Source organism: Bufo gargarizans, chromosome 2, assembly GCF_014858855.1.
Source record: "Bufo gargarizans isolate SCDJY-AF-19 chromosome 2, ASM1485885v1, whole genome shotgun sequence".
Lineage (NCBI taxonomy): Eukaryota > Metazoa > Chordata > Amphibia > Anura > Bufonidae > Bufo > Bufo gargarizans.
Genome location: NC_058081.1, coordinates 5,967,805 through 5,991,382, shown reverse-complemented (window position 1 = coordinate 5,991,382; position 23,578 = coordinate 5,967,805). Strand labels below are relative to the sequence as shown.

General features: G+C 44.8%; 1 protein-coding gene across 1 annotated transcript in view; it reads right to left on the bottom strand.

The window, feature by feature from the left end:
- Positions 1-10,967, bottom strand: part of LOC122929264 (olfactory receptor 1468-like) — a 79,425-nt gene extending 68,458 nt beyond the window's left edge. Inside the window, exon 1 of the mRNA XM_044282781.1 lies at positions 10,908-10,967. Within this exon, the coding sequence (XP_044138716.1) occupies positions 10,908-10,967 (60 nt within the window). The remainder of the gene's footprint in view (positions 1-10,907) is intronic.
- Positions 10,968-23,578: the final 12,611 nt, after the last annotated feature.

The following is a 23,578-nucleotide window of genomic DNA, read 5'->3' as shown; positions in this document are numbered from 1 at the left end:
GCCAGAAAGCACGCCAATCAACGCATGCTGTTGCCACCACCAGAATGCCGTCATTGCAAAGCTCAGCAGTGTGGCATTTTTTTTGTGTGTCTGCCTCTGACAACAACGATGCCATTTGCAACCTGTAACAAAAGAAACTGAGTCGTGGGAAGTCCAACACCCACCTAGGTACAACTGCTTTGCGAAGGCACATGATCACACATCACAAACGCCTATGGGATCAACACATGATGACGAGTAGAAGCAGCACACAAGCTCAAAGCCACCATCCTCCTCCTGGTCCAGCATCTTCAGCCACGTCAACCACTGCTGTCTTTCTTGCACCCTCTCAACCACCCGCCACTCCGCCTCTCACCTTCAGCAGTTCCATCTCATCTGCCCACAGTCAGGTGTCTGTAAAGGAAATGTTTGAGCGTAAGAAGCCAATCTCACAGAGTCACCCCCTTGCCCGGCGTCTGACAGCTAGCTTGACGGAACTCTTAGCCCGCCAGCTTTTACCATACCAACTGGTGGAGTCTGAGGCCTTCAAAAAATTTGTCGCTATTGGGACACCACAGTGGAAGGTACCCGGACAATTTTTTTTTTCTAATAAGGCAATCCCAAACCTCTACTCAGTGATTGAAAAGGAAGTCATGACATCTCTGGCACAGTGTTGGGGCAAGGGTCCATCTGACCACTGATACCTGGTCTGAAAAGCACGGTCAAGGCAGGTATATCACCTACACTGCGCATTGGGTCAACCTGCTGACGGCTGCCAAGCATGGAATGCGTGGCTCTGCAGCGGAGTTGGTGACACCGCCACGACTTGCAGGCAGGCCTACTGCCACCTCCTCTACTCCTCCTACTCCATCCTCTTCCATAACCTCCTCGGCTGAGTCCTCTTCTGCTGCGGCGTCTGGCTGCACATCAACTGAATCCCCCCAGCTCCCCAGGGGCTATTCCACATCCCGGATCAGTGTCACGCTGTCTTGGGGTTGACTTGCCTGAAAGCAGAGAGCCACACCGGATCAGCACTCCTGTCCGCCCTGAACGCACAGGTGGATCAGTGGCTGACCCTGCACCAACTGGAGATCGGCAAAGTGGTGTGTGACAATGGAAGCAATTTGTTGGCGGCATATGCCGTGCATGGCACATGTGTTAAATCTCATCGTACAACGCTTTGTGTCTAAGTACCCAGGCTTACAGGACGTCCTCAAGCAGGCCAGGAAGGTGTGTGGCCATTTCAGGCGTTCCTACATGGCCATGGCACACTTTTCAGAGATTCAGCGCCGAAACAACATGCCAGTGAGGCGCTTGATTTGCGACAGCCCAACACGTTGGAATTCAACACTCCTAATGTTCGACCGCCTGCTCCAACAAGAAAAAGCCGTCAACAAGTATTTGTATGACCGGGGTGCTAGAACAGCCTCTGCGGAGCTGGGAATTTTTTTGCCACGTTACTGGACGCTCATGCGCAATACCTGTAGGCTCATGCGTCCTTTTGAGGAGGTGACAAACCTAGTCAGTCGCACCGAAGGCACCATCAGCGACCTCATCCCATTTGTTTTCTTCCTGGAACGTGCCCTGCGAAGAGTACTGGATCAGGCTGTAGATGAGCTTGAAGAGGAAGAGGAAGAGTTGTGGTCACCATCACCACCAGAAACAGCCTTGTCAACATCGCTTGCCGGACCTGCGGCAACGCTGCAAGAGGAGTATGAGGAAGAGGAGTCAGAGGAGGAATGTGGCTTTGAGGAGGAGGAAGACCAACCACAGCAGGCATCCCAGGGTGCTCGTTGTTGTCACCTATCTGGGACCCGTGGTGTTGTACGTGGCTGGGGGGAAGAACAGACCGTCAATGACATCAGTGAGGAGGAGGAACGGGAAATGAGTAACTCAGCATCCAACCTTGTGCAAACGGGGTCTTTCATGCTGTCATGTCTGTTGAGGGGCCCTCGTATAAAAAGGATGAAGAAGAACGACCTATACTGGGTGGCCACGCTACTAGACCCCCGGTATAAGCAGAAAGTGGCAGAAATGTTACCAAATTACCGAAAGGCAGAAAGGATGCAGCAGTTCAAAACCAAACTAAAAAATATGCTTTCCACAGCTTATAAGGGGGATGTCACAGCACAACGGGAATCTAACTGGGGAAGAGGTGAAAGTAATCCTCCTCCTACCACGACCACGGCGGCAAGGACAGGACGCTTTACAGATGTGTTGTTGATGGAGGACAAGCTGAGCTTTTTCAGTCCTACACATCGCCACAGCCCTTCGGGATCCAGCCTTAGAGAACGACTCGACCAACAGGTAGCAGACTACCTCGCCTTAAGTGCAGATATCGACACTCTGAGGAGCGATGAACCCCTTGACTACTGGGTGTGCAGGCTTGACCTGTGGCCTGAGCTGTCCCAGTTTGCGATAGAACGTCTGGCCTGCCCCGCTTCGAGTGTCCTGTCAGAAAGGACCTTCAGTGCAGCAGGAGGCATTGTCACTGACAAAAGAAGTCGCCTCGGTCAAAAAAGTGTTGATTACCTCACCTTCATTAAGATAAATAAGGCATGGATCCCGAAGGGACTGACAGTGGGGGATACGTTTGACTAACAAAAGGCCTGATGACATGCCTTGGCCTCAAAATGGTCCCCACGCTGCTGTATTTAATGTCTGCATACCGGATAACTTTCGTGAATTCTCCGCCACCAACTAGGGTTCAAGCCGCAATATTTTAGTCACCTTTCTGCCTTTGCGGCTGCAACAATACCTAATTTTTCAGGCATGTGTACATGCCTAATCTATCTGGCCTCTGGTGCTGCACTGTGGCTGCAAAAACAAAACCAAAAAAAAGGCACATACATGTGTCAATTCCCCTTCGTGATCGGTACCTTGTTGTGGTGAAGGGGCTTGCGTATCACAATGAAGCAATCATCACCTCTATGAGTGTGTTGGCAATTTTGCCACACCCCAGATGATAAGGCCGTTGCTTCATTATGATCAGACCAAAAGCAATCGGCTGGATAATTTTTTCAAAGAAAAAAACATTAATTTTCTTTTTTTTTTGTTAAGTTGTATGGGTTTTTAATACATAAAATAAAAAAAATCATAATAAAGTCTCTTAATAGTTTATTAGAAATAATGCAGACAATTTAAAAAATCCCCATCAATTCCAATACAGAGCAAGTACAAAGCTCAGAACAAAATTATTTCAGGATGTCGTAATGGTTAATCAATTCGACACACGTCCCCGGATAGGGGACGTAACAGGGACTAAACTGATAGAAATAGAACTAGTTAAGACACCACTCATATAGGGTGTCACAGCACATTGCTCCGTGCACACGCAGTGCCCCAACTTGGGAGTAAGAGGACCGACCAAGCTGCTTTTTCCATCTCCCGCTTCCTAAAATCAATTCAGTTTGATGTATCAGAGTTTGGTCTGTCACTGTGAAGGCAGTCGAAGGTACCCGGCCTAAATTATTTTTCACAAAAGGCAATCCCTGATATGGGACGTAACAGGGATTAAACTGATGAGAAGAGAACTACAGAAAATACCACTCATATCGGGTGTGACAGTAAATTGCACGGCGCAGACGCAGTGACCGTGGATTCAAACAAAGGGGAGGGAGCCAGCGTTTTTTTAACCATCTCCACATTTGAAAAATCAATTCAATTCACTTTTCGGGGACTCTTGGTGTTGTACGTGGCTGGGTGGAGGAAAAAACCTTCAATGACATCAACGGGACATGGCTAGCTTGGTATCCAACCTTGTGCAAATGGGGAGTTTTTTCGGTTGGGCAAATGGACTGTTGGCGGTTGTTTGCAGTGCATTAAAAGGGGAGTTTGGTCTGTCAATGTCTGTGAAGCGGGCGTAACCCTTACACTACCTGATCGATACAACATCATACCTGAACGTATACACACACTGGATGTTTTAAACCACGTTGTTCAAAAAAAATAATAGGATTGTTAGGTGATTTATGCCCTTTATGGATTAAAACCCAACTCTGCGTCAACTATGTAATTTACCATAGGAGTTTTGCCATGGATCCTTGTAACAACTTTTCCATCACTACTGTGGCTAGAAAGGGTCCCTGTGGGTTTTAAAATTCGCCTGCCTATTGAAGTCAATGGTGGTTCGCCCGGTTCGCCCGTTCGCAAACATTTGCGCTCGCCGTTTGCGAATGGAAAATTTTATGTCCTGCCGCAAGTGTGAAAGTACCCTTATATGTATACTTTTTAAATTTATTTAAGTTTCATACACTAATATCATTTTTGAAACAAAAATAAATAAATAAATCATGTTTTAGTGTCTCCATAGTCTGAGAGCCATAGTTTAATATATTATTTTTTTTTTGGGCGATTCTCTTAGGTAGGGTATCATTTTTGAGGGATGAGATGACGGTATTATTGGTACAATTTTGGGGTGCGTATGACTTTTTGATCGCTTATTATTACACCTTTTGTGATGTAAGGCGATAAAAAAATTGCTTTTTTGACAACTTTTTTTTTATGGTGTTCATCTGAGGGGTTAGGTCACGTGGTATTTTTATAGAACAGGTTGTTACGGATGCAGCGATACCTAATATGTATCCTTTTTTAAATATTTTTTCATTCAACACAATATAAGCATTTATGAAACAAAAGAGAGACATATATATATATTTTTTGGGCGATTGTCGTATGTAGGGGCTCATTTTTTGCGGGATGGAACTATTTTGGGGGCATACACCTTTTTGATCGCTTGGTGTTGCACTTTTAGTGATGTAAGGTAACAAAAATGGCTTTTTAAGACAGTTTTTATTTTTATTTTTTTTATGGTGTCTATCAGTCAGGGTGGATCATGTGATATATTTATAGAGCCGGTCGTTATGGACGCGGTGATACCTAATAAGTGTGTTTTCTTTTATTTTCTTATTTTTTCTTATAAAATCAGGGGAAAGGGACATTTTTTTTCTCTTTTTTTAACTTAAAACTTTATTTTTTTTATTTTACTTTTTTTTAAACTTTATTTCTGTCCCACTCTGGGACTTCAACTTTTGGGGGTCTGATCCCCTCTGCAATGCATTACAATACATCTGTTAGTGTATGACACTGAGTCATACACTAACAGGTTGCCTATGAGACCCAGCCTGAGGCTGGATCTCCACGGCACCCATAGAAGGCAGGTCCCGATGCAGTGCAAGGCATGGCATTAGGCTGCCTCGTCACGCATCGGGTCCCCGCCACAGCAGCGCAGGGACCAGATGCGCTCCTTCACCCGCCGCAAACCACTTCTATGTCGCGGTCAGCGCTGACTGCGGCATAGAGAGGGTTAATCCGACGACATCGCTGTTTACAGGGACTGCCGGGCCCCTGGAGTGATCGGGCGGCTTCAGTTTTTGCCTGCCATGCATGTATAGCAGAATACATTCTGGCAATGCATCCTCGTCGTACATGCATGTCGTTTTGCATTAGGAGTTAAATACACTGGAGTGTCCCAAAGCACTGACTCCATATATGGATATAGCTATATATGGAGTCTGAGCAGGGACTGCTAAGCCGAACTAAAGTCTAGACACCCTCCCCTCTTCAGAGCAGGGAGTGCTTGGGCTTCTCCCATTGACTTCCATTGTGCTGATAGAGCACACAAGCACTTTGGTGCTTGCCCAACACTAATAAATAAATAAAAATGTTGGCTACCGCCTCAGCCTCTTCCACCTACACCGCCACGTCCTCCTCCTCCACTCGGACCTTTCATTTTTATGTATTTTATGTTATTTTAAGTAATTTCCCTATCCACATTTTATTGCAGGGCAACTGTCCAGCTCTTACACCCATTTTGGCTCCTTTTGCCGCCCTCTATCCCTTTCTATGACTTTTTTACAGCCCCAAAGTTTGTGTCCCTATATACTTCAATGGAGATCGAGGTTCAGGGTCAAGTTTGGGTCAAGATCGGGACCCGAACCGAACTTTTAAACAAAGTTCAGCCAAACCCATTGAACCTGAACATCCACTCATCCTTAGTCATCAATATCAGATTGGTGGGGTCCGACACCCGGCACCCCGGTCTATCAGTTGTATAAAGGGAAGTCGTACGCAGTGAGCGTGTGCCACCTCCCTTCTCTCTTCCTGCTCGCTGGTGCTATGTCACTGCCGAGAAGGAAGAGGGAAGGGAGACGGCACATGTGCACAGTGGGCGCCTTCCCTTCATACAGCTGATCAGCAGGGGTGCCAGGTTTTGGACCCCCGCTGATCTGATATTGATGACCTATCCTTTCACTTTCTATATTATTTACTGTTATATAATCCTGCATGTAGTCCCGTAGAAGGCCCTCAAACATTTTTCCCACTATGGATGTTAAGTAAATGGTCTATAATCTTCCATTGAGGTGCAAATTATCTGCAGGAAACAGTTTGAACCCCAGTGAAAATTCAGACCAGTGGTCTAGGAACCCTAATCCTTCTGCTATGTATCAAAACTTAAGCCATGCATTTAACTCCCTAAGCTCCCGCTGACAGCCCAGTGTAGCACATGGCACAGGCAGTATTCCAGAGAACACTACCTTGGAGGTCCTTCCCTTCAGCTTGGAGTTTACAGTAGTTCTTTAAAATTATTCTTAAGGACCTTCCACCTACCATTTATTTTGTAATTGGTACCAACATAAACTATGATAACTGGGTCACCCCAAGCCCCTCCCAGTAATTTATCCACCTGTTGCACCACATGCCAAACCCTGGCACCAGGGAGACTTGTCATGGCGACTAATTATGCTATCCGTCTGCCTGGTTATAGCATCCCCTATAACCACTTACTGTCTAGGCCTACTTGCCCTACCAACTACACAACTACTAGCTGGACTGTTCTTCTGGCTGTTAGGGAGAACAGTATCTGCTAGGGCTTTAATTTCTGAAACTGACACCCTTGAATCATTTCCCAAATTGGCAATTTTGCTTGGAAGCACATAAACAGGATTGGCCTTCTTCTTCTTGGATCCCTTTCTACTCCCTCTAACTACATTAACCCAGCGACCTGCCTGTTCCTGCTGATCCATCATCTGATCTCCAACTTCCATATCTACCCCACTAACTTGGTACGGCCACTAAACAATGGACAGAGCCTTCTGCTTCCATATTCACCTTTTTATTTCTAGCTTAGAAACAGACGATCCGTTGGGATATGAGGTGTCGGCCCCCACAAATCTGATATTGATGACCTATCTTGATAGGTCATCAATATCTAAGTAATTGAAACCCTCTTTATGCAAATATAGCCGTTCAGTTGGAGCATTGAATTGGTGAGGTACAGAGTTGGTTATACTTTTGTTAGACTAAGATTGTTATGTACTATAGGCAAAGGTGAACTTGGAATTTCTGGAGCCCCAAGAAAAGTTATATCTGGGAGCCCTAATCAAAGATATTTTGTATGGCAAAATGCAACAATTATTGCTGCCTCCACGAGATTGCTGTTAGCCAGGCCCTCACACGCTGGTAACATATCTTCACTCTCTCCATTGAATAGCATCACTCTGCCCTCGATATGCCTTCATTTTGCCCTAATGTACTACCAATTTATCTGCCCCCACTCAGCCCCTCTAAATGCTATCACTCTGCCCCAAATGTTGCTCTACCCCCAGTGTATCATCAATGTGCCCAAATGGGCTTCCACTCCACCCTCTTGTGGTAATGCAATGTGTCGCCATCCAGGGCCGATCATGTCCCATGTTTTAGGAATTGTAGCCCTATTAGTTTGGTTTGTCGTGGTTCTCCTACCTGGATACCGTCGCTCCCCAGGTTTAGGCTCCGAAGCAATAAAGGGGAGAGTGATAGCTGGTGGAGTAAGAGAACAGACTTGGTAAAAGTTCAACAGCTTTACTTGAATAAACTTGAATCCAGACAATAAGTGATCTTTTTAAACTATAAGGTGTCAGGGTGCTTCTCATCTCCCTCTAACCCTCAATTTCACTGTCAACTAACTATAGCTTCCTGCAACCCTTCCCTTGGTAGGAAGCAGGACTAGACAACTTCTGTTCAAAAAGTCCTCATGCACACGACCGTGCCGTTTTTTGCGGACCGCAAACCGCGGATCCGCAAAAAACGGAAGCAGCCCGTGTGCCGTCCACAATTTGTGGAACGGGCGGCTCATTGTAGAAATGCCTATTCTTGTCCGCAAAACGGACAAGAATAGTACATGCTATATTTTTTTTCGGGGCCACGGAACGGTGCAACGGATGCGGACAGCACTCCGAGTGCTGTCCGCATCTTTTGTGGACCCATTGAAGTGAATGAGTCCGCACCGAGCAGCAAAAACTGCTGCTCGGGTGCGAACCATAACTACGGTCGTGTGCATGAGGCCAATGGGGGAGAATGGAATGGTTGGTTCCATTCTACCTTAAAGGTACTCTGACATATACACTGCCACCTGCTGAACAACCAATCACAGTGCATGTAATACAATACAAACAGTTACATAATATTATTTAGGCACAATATCAAAGGACCTGGAATAAAATACACAGATGACATTATTTGTTAGCCATTAGAGACAGTATCAGGGTGTAGGAATGGTAGTGCCTGCTCTGGGCTACTACATTTCTGCTGTCTTACATTCGGTCAGCCGCTCTGTGACATTCTGAGTCTGATAATCAAAGTGCAAGTTTCAGTTAGTGCTATGGCTGCAGGATGTGCTTACACAGTGCAATGCTGTTGTCTGAGCACACCTCGCCACAGAAAAGGAGGACGCCCATGTGTCCGTACAGGCCTTGAACCAGATGGAGGACTGGAAACCAATAAGAAAGATTGTCTAGCCACCTTCACATAATGTCTCTCCATCGGTGATGGAGCGACATCACGCGCTGCATCGTTGCATCGACTTGTAGCAGAAACTTAAAGGGACAGCCACTGAATATTTTCTGGTAGGCTGTCCTTTCTATCCACAACTGAATCTGTGTCTTAAGAATGTGGATACAGTTGAAAGTTGTGACGTTGTCTGACCACTCTGTCAGTGGTCTGGTGGGGACACCTGACAGTTGAAGGCTTTTGCATGGTTTATATGTTGGTATAAACTGCCATTGACTAAATGAACTTTGGTCTTTATTTTTTTACATTAAACTTGCGATAACCCCATCTATAGGTTAAGAAGAAATTGTCAAGTAATGACTAATGTTAAAGGGGTTTTTCTATTGCAGACAATGGGGGCATATTGCTAGGATATGTCCCCATTGTCTGATTGGTGCGGGTCCCACCTCTGGGAGCCGCACCTATAATAAGAACGAAGCGGGGAAATGAACGGAGGGCACACTGCGCATGCGGGGGCCGCCCTCCATTAATTTCTATGGGGCCGCTATAAATAGCCAAGTGCTGGCTTGGCTATTTCCGTCTGCCCCATAGAAATGAATGGGAGCAGGGGCCGTTTGTGGTGGGCAGTGGGTAGCAGCCCTTGGTGGTGGAAGGACCCCAGGAAATGCGGGGTCCTCCAGCCACAGCTCTCCCCGCTCCATTCTAGTTGTAGGTCTGGGACCCGCACCTATCAGACAATGGGGGTATATCTTAGCGATATGCCCCCATTTTCTGAGATGGAAATACCCCTTTAATGTTAAAGGATAAATAAGGGGTCAGTCTCCCTGATCTTCGTCTTGTTTTAGCACTCTTGGCACTGACGGAAAATTCCTATGGAGTTAGTGCAGAGATTTTAAGAAGAGAAGAAGTTTACTAAGAACCAGTTTCTAGAGGGTGCAAATCAGGTCCTTCCAGAAGAGCGCTCACATCATTGAGTGCATGGACAGGGAGGCAGATGATGCAGAAACCAATGGTATTACCAGTTTAGAATCTTTTTGGATAAAAAAGCCTCTATGAAGGTTTTCAACACTTTTTGCTTCTTGAAAGTCGTGGGAGTGATGTTTTGAAAGATATACATTTTATTTCAGCTGCAAAAGTGGAAGGCACTCGGAAATAAAATCCAATGACTTTATTTGGGATGCACAGTAAATAAAAAATCTAGGTTGCCTACATGTTTTGAAAGTGAATGACATGACTAAGAACATGTTGCAGACTGGAAACATGTACGGTAGGAAACTTGGATTTTTCTTTATTTTTTATCTCAAATAATGTTTTTTGATTTAGTTTTTTTGGTAGCCAACCCTGTTTGTCTGTGTGTTTATCTGTGTGGGTGAAGGATTTTTTTTTCTCACTCTAAGGAGTACTAGGAATTGTGAGACAGAATTCAAAACAGAAACCTTCAGAGGCATTCCGTTTTGATCCGTCATAATAGACTTCTATTGCCAAAAATAACGGTTCCGTCTGGTTTCCGTTATCTTAGACAGAAAAAAAGTCCTGTCGACAGGACTTTCTTTTCCATCTAAGATAACAGAAACCAAACAGAACCGTTATTTTTGGCCATAGAAGTCTATTATGACGGATCAAAACGGAATGCCTCTGAAGGTTTCTGTTTTGAATTTTTAATTCGGTCTCACAATTTCATTATTTTCCATTATAAGCATGTTATAACAGAAAGCTATAATGGAAATTAAAACGCCAATGTGAACCCCCCCCCCATGGAGAAAAGTTAGCAGGGTTGGTAACGAGCTTCCTCTGTGACACTGTACTTTTAGATTGTGGCATGATACATAATAACATAGTAATATAGTAACATAGTTTATAAGGCCGATAAAAGATATTTGTCCATCCAGTTCGACCTGTTATCCTGTAATTTGATCCAGAGAAAGGCTAAAAAAAACTGAGGTAGAAGCCAATTTTCCCCACTTAAGGGTAAAAAAATTCCTTCCCGACTCCAATCAGGCATCAGAATAACTCCCTGGATCAACAACCCCTCTCTAGTAAATATACCCTGTAATATTATTACACTCCAGAAATATGTGCAAGCCCCTCTTGAACTCTTTTAGTGAACTCACCATCACCACCTCCTCAGGCAGAGAGTTCCGTGGTCTCACTGCTCTTACCGTAGAGAATGATGTGGTGATTTTGGCTGCAGGTTCTGGATCTTTGTTATGAGGGGCCATTCTTGGTATTGACCAGAATGATCAGGTTAGTTGGACAAAGTTGGACTCAAGAACTGTGCAGCGTTGCTCCAAGATGGTGACTGGGGCACACTGCAAAGAGACAAAATGAGGGTCTGTGAGGGACTAGAAAATATTCAAGGGTTTGGTTTGGTTTGGTGTGCTGTTCCTTCTTGGTAACCCATGGGAGGAGGTTGGTGTTCTGATAGGTAGGCTTTGGTGGAGGCCACTGTGTAGTTTAATTTAGGTAAGGTTATTTTGATAATAGGATGTCTCCGAAATAAGTTAGCTCCAATCCTTAACTTCAATAGTGTTAACAAGGATCTCTAATGTTGTTTTTGGAAATGTTTAAAGGTATTCAAATGATCAAAGTGAATTTTCAAAAAAATGTTTCCTGCACAGCTTTCATAATGTCCTTATTTCTGAAACTGTATATAATGGGGTTTATGAAAGGAGTGAACACAGTATATAGCAGAGATAGAACTTTACTGTTGGTCGATGATTGTCCTTTTGATGGGACAAGATAAACAATAAATAGACTCCAGTAAAATATGGAGACCACAATGAGGTGGGAGCTACAGGTGGAGAAGGTTTTCTGTCTACTGATATTAGATGACATCCTTAAGATAGTGACTATAATATTAACATATGACACTATTATTATTATGAGTGGAATAAAAAGTATTGGAGGGCCTACCATGGAGACTACTAATTCAACAAGGTAAGTACCTGAACAGGCAATTTCTAGCAATGGAACGAGATCACAGATGAAATGGTCAATTATATTTTTTCCACAAAACTTTAGCATTGATAATGTAGATGTTTCTAAAACGGCAATAAAGAAAATGGCTGACCAATAGTAAATAACCAGTTTCAAACAAAATCTATTAGTCATGATAGAGGAGTAACGGAGGGGATTACAGATGGCCACATATCTGTCATAAGACATCACTGTGAGAAGGAAACATTCACATGCTTCTGAGGCACTGAAGAAAAAAAACTGAGTCATACAACTGATAAAACTGATGGTTTCTCCATTATTCAGTAGGATGTAGAGCAGGTTTGGGACAATATCTGTGATCAAAATGATATCACTGATGGATAACTGTGAGATGAAGAAGTACATTGGAGTGTGAAGGTTCTTGCTGTTGGACACAAGGATGATGATCAGAAGATTCCCACACATTGTCCCGTTGTAAACCACCAGGTGAAGACAGAACAAGAAAATTCTTAAATTTTGACTGACTTGAAATCCCAAGAGGAAAAATTTTCTGGCTGCAGTGTGATTGTTCTCCTGTAACATCAAAAATGTATAGAAAATTGAGCTGACAAATTCACGGGTGCTTTATTGTACATTATCGGCAGTGGCACAATTGTGAAAGCAGCAAGAAATATAGGGTATGGAATATGATATTAGGCAGGCAGGTAGATAGCGGCAGTGGCTTGATGTGGCACCGTTAGCAAGGCCAGATCAATTCATCAGCATTAGCTGGAGGAGTGTGGAAATCCTCCCGGATCATTGCCTTGTTTATTTTGACAAAAGTGATGTTTTGTACACTTGTGGAGGAAAACTTTGTCCATTTGGGTGTCACCATGGAACCTGCCATGCTGAAACCCTCTCTGAGATGACACTGAAGGCTGAGCAAAAGAGAGCATATTGGGCCAGCTCCTGCCACTGTTTCATTATGCCTGCCCAGAAGTTCATGAGGTCAGAGTTCAGGAAGAACTGAACCTGGGTGTTGAGGTGGTACATCTTCATTTGCCACCCTGGTGTGGCACATTAAAACATTTCTCCATCATGTTGATGATACTGAAATGGCTGCTGGGACCTCTGTTACTTGTTATAGCACAGACAGTGGGAGGTAGGTGATTCTACAAAGGTGGCAGGTGTCTGCTCGCTGAAAGCTTTGGCAACTACAGTACATACACATTGTTTCCTTTCGGAGGGAAGAAAACATGTCTCAATTTTGTTTGGGAAGTGAGGGTCTAAAAGCATGGCTATCTAGTAACCATCAAATTTGTTTGTTTAAAGGGTTTCTGTCATCAGAAAAATCGTTATGTGGCTGGCTGACATTAGCGATGTGCTAATGTTAGCAGAACATAACTGTATGACTTATATCTCCCTGCCTGCCACCATTCGCGCTAAATAATGACTTTTATAATATGCAAATAAGCCTCTAGGTGCTAGCGGGGCATTGCTGCACCACCTAGAAGCTCCGTCCTCTCACTGTTTGGCACGCCTTTGTAAAGGTGATTGACATCCTCGGTCTCCTCTGTGCCCCGCAAATCCTGCGCCTGCACCGTCCATTTTAGTATTAGGCGCAGTGAGTGACGGACGCTCGCCTGCTGCCGTCCTTCACTGATTTGCTTGTCAAAACAGAGGCAAGAAAGCATTCCCGAGGACCCAGCTCTTTCCAGCTCCACCCCCATTAAAATGTTTGGTCATCATGGCCAGTATTATCATTATTAGCATCATGAGCCTCATCCTCCTAAACAAGCAAATCCCCTTTCTTTGCTTGCTCCTCCTCCAGTGGCAGCTCCTCATCTTCCACATTCTCCTCCATAGCACTTACTACGTGTGGGTCCTTATCAGATACAGTGTAGTCAGCAAGATGTGTAAGCTGTTTTTTGTCCCTTGTTGCAACAGCATGAGCATCTTCTCTAAGGTAAATAGCAGGGGGATGACATTATTGATACTGCTGTTGGCTGTTCTGACATACCTGGTGGCCTCTTTGAAGGGCCTAAGTACAGTACATGGTACGCATCTCTGATAATTTGCCACTGCCTGACGTCGGAACAACACATACTCCCTGCAGAGGTGGTCTGGTGAATGACAAAATCATCCATTGCTTTTTGCTGCTCAAAGGGACTCTCTGGCATATGCAAGGTGGAATTCCAACATCGTGGTTCAAACTTTGCATTGACAGACCATTCTGTTTGAATTACTTCATCACATATTGCATTCCATAGTATGTAACGGGAACAATGACGGGGAACGGCAATTGTGCTGCCCACCATTATTGAACCCCTCAGATGCTGCGTTCAACGCTGATGGCTGCATCTGACAGTCACATTGAGGCCTTTTAGGGGTTAATCATGGGTTAAAAACAAACAAATACTCACCTCATCCATTTGCTCGCGACCATCTTGATTGAAGAAACCACGCCAAATCTTGTGCGCACTAACGCAATGACGTCACTGCGCCTGGCCAGAGTGATGACATGGTGATATCACACATCAGCAAGTGAGAGATTTAGCATGTTTTCTTCAATCAATATAGCCGTGATGGCCTCTCTGTGAGCAAATGGATGGTGAGTAGGTATTTTTTTTGTTTTTTACCGCCGATTCATGAAAAATGTATAAGTTACTATGAAGTGCCAGGAAATTTGAGTTGGGTGGCAAATCTAATTTTACCTGAAATTCAGATAAATGTCAATCCATTTAGCTTAGATTCGCTCAACACTAGCCTTCATCATTATCAGTTCTTCTAGGTACACTTGTACACAGCATTTGAAGGAACTCAACCACTGTGGATTTAGGCTTGCTTCAATCCTTCTGTCTCTTCACGTAATCCTCCCTCTCTTTTTGATGAATTGGCATTAAAAAGTTGAAGCTCACTTATTAATGTTTGTGGCGTTGATCAGTTGGAGAGTTTGTCGCACACTATTTTGAGACAAAATCAGCTACTTTTTAACACTTACACCACTTTTCCGACATGAGAAGATGCAGACCCAGCTTATTTATCATTTTCTACACCAGAGCTGGAGTAGATTTAAGGGTTGTCCAGGTTCAGAGGTAAACCGGGACATATCCCTATTTTCACCCAGGCAGTCTCTCTGACATGAGCATGGGCAGGCTTTAGCATTGCCCTAGCCTGTAAAGCGGCTACGGCTGCACTAAAGCCCACCGATCAGTGCCGGTAACATCACTGGGAACACTGCTAGGCAGAAGCCTCCACCTAGCAGTGCAAAAAATATAAACAAACAGCCCTTGTACTGGGCGATACAGCATAGGTCAAAGGAGAACATTGGAGCATGAAAGGGCTGCCTGGTGTAAATGGTGATACGTTCAGGTTCAGAGTTTAACTCCTTTAAGTCTGTCACATGGCCTGCTGGAGGAAGTGCCTAAGTAATGCAGAGGCCTGTGCCTCCACATAACTTTCCTTCCTAAAGCAGTACAGAGAGACTTAAGACAGGAGTGGAAAACGCCAGTCTTGCGAAATGAGCCCCTATATGCTTAAAAAAATCTGAAATTGAGATTTTTTTTTATAGACAATCACAATACATAAGTAAGTGCCTTGTATTTGTGTACCTGATAAATTCCATGAAGCGTGACAACCCCTTTAAACAAAAGGAAGCAAACTAATGAAAAAAAATCAACCGAGCTGAGGATAGGCTAAGCTGGAAATTCAAAACTGGACATAGCCTAACTCTACATTCTCAGTATATTTGTCAAATCCACAAAAAATATCAGTTATAGCACAAGATGAATGAGTCACTCAATGTCCATTTTAAACCAATATTTCTGCAGTGAGTAGATCATCACCAATCTATTGTAGTTAATTATTATAGTAAATTCACTGCAAACATCATTATTGATGGACCAAGAATTTTTTTCAGGTAGACGATTTCTTGTGATAAGATTTGAAAATAAATAAATTCTCACCTGGCCTTTATCTGTGCTGTGTAGAATGTCCATATTTGTGGATAATAAAGACTTATATTTAATCCAAAATATTTAAACTAGAATTAAAGAATTAAAAAAAGAATCTTACACACAGTGGTGCAGTCAGTCAGTGAAGTAGTCAAATAATTGTACAAGACATCATAACACGGCCATTTTATACCTTAATGTGTGGAAGGATCTATATCAGGAGATTCCATAGAGGCTTCCTGAGTGTCTCCAGTGTATAAATGTAAAAAAATAATTTTGTTTAACTAGACATAACCTTACATTAGTTTATATGTGCTCCAATTTAATAAGTTTGAAAACTAATATTCAAAAATAATATTGTAGAGAATTCTGTAAGGCCTCATGCACACGACAGTATTCTTTCACGGTCCGCAAAAACGGGGTCCGTAGGTCAGTGATCCGTGACCGTTTTTTCGTCCGTGGGTCTTCCTTGATTTTTGGAGGATCCACGGACATGAAAAAAAAGTCGTTTTGGTGTCCGCCGGGCCGTGCGGAGCCAAACGGATCCGTCCTGAATTACAATGCAAGTCAATGGGGACGGATCCGTTTGACGTTGACACAATATGGTGCCATTTCAAACGGATCCGTCCCCATTGACTTTCAATGTAAAGTCAGGAGTCCCTTTTATACCATCTGATCGGAGTTTTCTCCAATCCGATGGTATATTTTAACTTGAAGCGTCCCCATCACCATGGGAACGCCTCTATGTTAGAATATACTGTCGGATATGAGTTACATCGTGAAAACTCATTTCCGACAGTATATTCTAACACAGAGGCGTTCCCTTGGTGATGGGGACGCTTCAGGTTAGAATATACTAAAAGAACTGTGTACATGACTGCCCCCTTCTGCCTGGCAGCACCCGATCTCTTACAGGGGGCCGTGATCAGCACACCTGAAGGGGTTAATTGTACTATCATATCCCCCTGTAAGAGATCAGGGCTGCCAGGCAGCAGGGGGCAGACCCCCCCCCAGTTTGAATATCATTGGTGGCCAGTGCGGCCCCCCCCTCTATTGTAATAATTTGTTGGTGGCACAGTGTGCGCCCCCCCTTCGCCCCCCCCCTTCCTCCCTGTATTGTAATAATTATTCGTTGGTGGCACAGTGTGCGCCCCCCATCGGCCCCCCCCCCTTCCTCCCTGTATTGTAATAATTATTTGTTGGTGGCACAGTGTGCGCCCCCCATCGGCCCCCCCTCCCTCTATAGCATTAACAACATTGGTGGTGGCCAGTGTGCGCCCCCCATCGACCGCCCCCCCCCCGATCATTGGTGGCAGCGGAGTTCCGATCGGAGTCCCAGTTTAATCGCTGGGGCTCCGATCGGTAACCATGGCAACCAGGACGCTACTGCAGCCCTGGTTGCCATGGTTACTTAGCAATAGTACAATAGTAAAAGATTCATACTTATCTGGGAGCTGCGATGTCTGTGTCCGGCAGGGAGCTCCTCCTACTGGTAAGTGACAGGTCTGTGCGGCGCATTGTGCCACCAACAAATAATTATTACAATACAGGGAGGAAGGGGGGCCGATGGGGGGCGCACACTGTGCCACCAACGAATTATTACAATACAGGGAGGAAGGGGGGGGCGGGGGGGGCGCACACTGTGCCACCAATGAATTATTACAATAGAGGGAGGGAGGGGGGGGGCCGCACTGGCCACCAATGATATTCAAACTGGAGAGGGGGGAGGGGTCTGCCCCCTGCTGCCTGGCAGCCCTGATCTCTTGCAGGGGGATATGATATTACAATTAACCCCTTCAGGTGCCGCACCTGAAGGGGTTAATTGTGCTGATCACGGCCCCCTGTAAGAGATCGGGTGCTGGCACGCAGCAGGGGGCAGTCTTGTACACAGTTTGTAGTGTATTCTAACTAGAAGCGTCCCCATCACCATGGGAACGCCTCTGTGTTAGAATATACTGTCGGAAATGAGTTTTCACGAAGTGAAAACTTAGATCTGAAAAAGCTTTTATGCAGACGGATCTTTGGATCCGTCTGTATGAAAGTAACCTACGGCCACGGATCACGGACACAGATGCCAATCTTGTGTGCATCCGTGTTCTTTCACGGACCCATTGACTTGAATGGGTCCGTGAACCGTTGTCCGTCAAAAAAATAGGACAGGTCTTATTTTTTTGACGGACAGGATACACGGATCACGGTCTCGGCTGCAAAACGGTGCATTTTCCGAAAGTCAATGGGTCCACGAAAAAAAACGGAAAACGGCTCAACAGCCACGGATGCACACAACGGTCGTGTGCATGAGGCCTAATAGTAATGATAATTAGGGATGAGCGAACCCGGACAGTAATGTTCGGGTTCGTACCAAACATTATGGTGTCCTGGCCCCTGAATCTGAACAAAGACATTGGCTCAAAAATCTGTGTTCGGTGTTCAGATTTAAAAAAAAAGGTTGTTGAATGGCTGCAGCACAGCCTGTCAACAACAATTACCATAGGGCGCAGGAGAAGGTAACAGGTCCACAGCGGGCGAACGGAGAGGCGCCCAGGGATAATAGTAAGTGCAGTGAGATCCCTGGGCGCCACTCTACATGGCCAGATAGTTATCTTACAATGTTCGGACCCATGAAAGGTCCTCTTAAAGGTCTCCACAGATCTCAGTTTGGTCACTTTCCTTTTCTTTTCAGTTTGTTTACACATACCTCTTACATCCAGTGACGTCTCCTTTGATGTAGATGTTCCTTCCCTCATCCTCATCTTCTCCTTTCAGACCTTCAGACCAAACCATAATTTTTCATTAAGATTGGATGAAAACCCGATAGTTTTAATCTACTAGTTTTGTTGGGATGTTTTAAAGAATTGAAATAAAATGTATTATTTTATATGTAGATAGAACCCCTAAAAGGATATTGATTTGATCTGACGATCGATTGTGAGAATAGTGGTTTGGTTTCCTGATGGTCTCTATCAGGGCCCCAATCGTTCCCAGTAACAAGATGCCCCCCATCATGTGCTAGTAGCAAGAGCCCCCCCATCATGTGCCAGCAAAAGTATTGCAATTGTACATATAAAAAAATAATAATACTTATACTTAACTCCATGTCAGCGATGCAATGCAGGCCTCGTCCGGCCTAGGCCTGTGTCCCGCGCTGTACGGCTCAGACGGCGCGATGACGTCATTGCGCTGCCTGCATCGGCCTCTGAGAGGCTGTCGACCTAGTGCCGGCAGCCTATAAGAGACACAGGGAAAGGACACCCTTCTCCCTCCCCTGCGCCACCGCAGCAAAGCCATCTGTATCGCTGTCCTCCGGCCTGCCATGGCATCATCCCCTACTTTTCACCAGGGCCGAGCCGCCAGCTCTTGGGGGGCAATTGCCCTGTTGCCCCCTCTCCCTGGATCCGCCAGTGTGTCCCTGCCTTCTAGATAGCTGTATACACAGCTATGCGCTTCCTGTCCCTGCCCGGTGTGACCGCCAGGGCCGGGAGATTGCAGGAGCTATAGGGTCTTCTACAGACCTCGATCAGCTCTGCACTAAGGCTGTACAGCGCAGTATACCGCTGTACAGCCTCTCTTGGTGGTGTATTTCCCCTCAATGGTGAAAAAAAAAATGTCCCCAAAAGGTCTTGTATGACCTTATGGGGGACGAAAAGTGTAAAAAAAAAAAAAATTTAAAAAAAATTACGCATCCGTAACGACCGGCTCTTTAAATATATCACATGATCCACCCTGTCCGATAAACACCATAAAAAATAAAAACTGTGTAAAATAAAGCAATTTTTGGTCAGCTTACATCACAAAAATTGTAACACCAAGCTATCAAAAAGGCGTATGCCCCCCAAAATAGTATTAATAAAACAGTCACCTCATCCCGCAAAAAATGATAGCCTAAAAAAAAAATATATATATGACTTTCAGACAATGGAGACAATAAAATATGTTTTTTTTTCTTCTTCTTCAAAACTGCTATTATTGTGTTAAAGTGAAAAAAATAAAAAAGTAGACATATTAGGTATCAAAGCATCTGTAAAAAAACAGCTCTTTAAAAATATCACATGACCTACCCCCTCAGGTGAACGCTATAAAAAAATAGAATAATAAAAACAGTACTAAAAAAACATTTTTTGTTACCTAGCATCACATAAAGTGTAAGACCAAGCGATCAAAAAGGTGTATGCCCCCCAAAATAGTATCAATCAAACTGTCACTGTATCCTGCAAAAAAATTTGACCCTAACTAAGACAGTCGGTCAAAAAAGAAAAAAGAAATGGCTCTCAGAATATGAAGACACTAAAACATCTATTTTTAAAAATGCTATTATTATGTAAAACTTAAAAAAATAAGAAAAAGTATACATATAAGGTATTGCCACGTCCGTAACGATCTGCTCTATAAAAATGTAACATGACCTAACCCGTCAGGTGAATGCTGTAAAAATAAATAAAAACTGTGCAAAAACAACCACTTTTTGGTTCATCTTGCACAATCAAGTGAAATAATGAATGATTAGAAAATCAAATGTACCCAAAAATAGTACCAATAAAATCGTCAACTCTTCCTGCAAAAAACAAGCCCCTGCACCAGACAATCTGCTGAAAGAAATATGGCATTCAGAAAATGGAAACACATAAACATTTTTTTTTTTTCAAAAATGCTTTATTATGTAAAACTGAAACAAAGAAAGTAGACATGTTTAACCGCTACCCAACCGCCTAACGCAGGGATGCGTCCTGCGGGTGGTCGGGTTATTCCTCGCGAGACGCGAGATGACGCAACAAGCCGGCCCGCACATGCGCAGTGCGGGCCGGGAATTGTCGCAGCAGAAGTTTGTCACCAGCCTGCCAGCCAATGATCATCGCTGGCAGGCTGGTGACTTTTAAAAAATCTAATCAAAAGCCATTTAACACACTATATTTATAAATATAGTGCGTTAAATGGCTTCTGTGCTCTCTGTTGGGTCCTTTTCGTCGGTTGGTCCCAGCAGAGAGCACAGATAATTGTAAGTGCACAAAACACTATACATTTAGCCCCAGATCACCCCCCATCACCTCAATTAACCCCTTGATCACCCCTGTCAATCACTAGTGAAAGGGAAAAAAGTGATCAGTGTAAACTGTCACTTTTTTTTTTTTCACCAGTATTGACGTTTAGGTTTTAGGTTAGTTTAGGCCCCTTTGGTAGGTAGTTAGCGTCGGTTAACGCCCAGCCCACCGAAGTCACTAATTCGCTGATTAGGGTATCACTAATCAGCATTGGTACTTTTATAGTATCTGTAAGTGATCAGAACTAATCACAGTCAGATCTATAAATAGTATTAGTGTCACCTTAGTTCGCCCTCCACCCAAAGCGCAGTGTTTGCCCGATCAGGCCTGATCGGTCGCCCACACGTGCGTTCACCCACGCCCGCTCCGCCGCGGTGACAAAATTATTATTATTTTCTTATCACTGCGCAATCACTTTACAAGCGTTGCAGCGATAAAAAAAAATCTGTTTTGATATTTTTTATCAATCGCAGCGGCTTCCTGTACTTCGCTAGCCTCTCATTTGTAAGACAGGCTTGCCTTTTTTCTTGGGTAGTCTCAGGGAATACCCCCTAAATTAAGTTGATCAAATGGCAAGTAAGGGGTATTCTTCTGAAGAGGCCTACAGGCTTCTGACCCAGTCGGAAGAATGGGAACCCTCATCTGACGAATCCAGCGGGTCAGAATACGAACCTGTAGAAAGCAGTGGCAGTCTGACCCAAAGTTCGGACGATGAGGTTGAGGTCCCTGATACCACCAGGCGTACCCGGCCCCGTGTTGCTAGACCACAGGTTGTGCAGGATCCACTTCAAGGGCAGCAGAGTGGGGCTGGCGCTGTCGGATTACGTGGTGAGGCATACACCAGCAGCGCAGCCCATCCTGGACCTAGTACCAGCACTGCCGTAGAACATGGTGAAGTGGCGAGCACCAGAAGGGCAGTTGAAGCTGGTACGGTGGCACGTGCTTAGTTCCCCTATCGCAGCCACCGCACAGACAGGCCCGTAGAGCCCCTAGAGTCCCTGAGGTGCTGGCAAACCCTGATTGGCAGCCCCCAACTTCAGCTGCACCAGTAGTTCCCCTTTCACCGGCCAGTCTGGAGTTCGGGTTGAGACAGCTCAGATTGGATCGGCACTGGGGTTTTTTGAGCTGTTCTTGACTGCGGAGCTCTTGGACTTAGTCGTGGCAGAAACAAACCGGTATGCCACTCAATTTATAGCCGCCAACCGGGAAGCTTTTATGCCCAGTCTTTCCGGTGGAAACCCGTCCAAGTTTCCGAATTTAAAACTTTTCTGGGCCTTCTCCTCAACATGGGCCTGACAAAAAAGCATGAATTGCGGTCATATTGGTCCACGAACCCAATTCATCACATGCCCATGTTCTCTGCTGCCATGTCCAGGACACGATTTGAGACCATCCTGCGTTTCCTGCACTTTAGTGACAACAGCACCTCTCGTCCCAGAGGCCACCCAGCTTTTGACCGGCTCCACAAAATTCGGCCCCTCATAGACCACTTTAACACCAAATTTGCAGATTTGTATACCCCTGAGCAAAACATCTGCATAGACGAGTCCCTGATACATTTTACCGGGCGCCTTGGCTTCAAACAATACATCCCAAGCAAGCGCGCCCGGTATGGGGTCAAATTGTATAAGCTCTGTGAAAGGGCCACAGGCTATATGCACAAATTTCGTGTCTATGAGGGTAAAGATCAGACCCTGGAGCCGGTCGGTTGCCCTGACTACCTGGGGAGCAGTGGGAAGACAGTCTGGGACTTGGTGTCAACCTTATTTGGCAAGGGGTACCATCTTTATGTGGACAATTTTTACACAAGTGTGCCCCTCTTCAAGCATTTGTTTCTAGAACAGATTGGCTGCTGTGGCACCGCGCGACCTAGTTGCCGGGGCTTCCCCCAACGGCTCGTTACCACCCGTCTTGCAAGGGGGGAGAGGGCTGCCTTGTGTAACGAAGAACTGCTCGCGGTGAAATGGAGAGACAAGCGTGACGTTTACATGCTCTCCTCCATTCACGCAGACACGACAATACAAATTGAACAAGCAACCAGTGTCATTGAAAAGCCCCTCTGTGTCCACAACTATAATTTGCTCATGGGAGGGGTGGACTTCAATGACCAGATGTTGGCTCCTTATTTACTTTCCCGCAAGACCAGACGCAGGTATAAGAAGGTGTCTGTATATCTAATTCAATTGGCGATGTACAATAGTTTTGTTCTCTACAGTAAGGCTGGGAGAACACGATCCTTCCTCAAATTTCAGGAAGAGATCATCGAGAACCTCCTGTATCCAGGAGGTTCCGTGGCCCCAACCACCAGTGTAGTGAGCCGTCTACACGAGCGACATTTCCCCAATGTCGTTGCTGGTACCTCAACCCAAGCGTCACCCCGAAAAAGATGTTGTGTCTGTAGCAGGAGTGGAATAAGGCGTGACACCCGCTATTTCTGTCCTGACTGCCCTGACCACCCTGCCCTATGCTTAGGGGAGTGTTTCCGTAAGTACCACACACAGGTACACTTAGTATAGGGATTGCGTTACACAGGACAGGCACACAGGGCTCTTAGGGCCCTTTCACACAGAGCTGCTGCAAACCTCTCCTTTCACCTGGGACAAAGTGCATAATGTACTTCGCCACATCTCTGGCCGATTTGTGCTTTGCACATTGTCCCATGGGAAAGGAGAGGTTTGTCCTATAAAGGAAAAAATAAATAAAAATAAATCACAGGTAAGCAAAAAAGTTAATGTTCCAAAAGTTCAATGAAGTTTATAAAAGTTAATGTTCTGTTTCAAATGTTATATAAAGTTAATGTTAATAAATGTATTGTGTTGCGGCCTGGTTTTTTTTTTGTTTTGTTTTTTACTTTCTAGGTGGACCAACCGATCGACAGCGCTGCTGTCAGATTACACAAAAGTTGGTGTATGCGGCGCTGCAAGA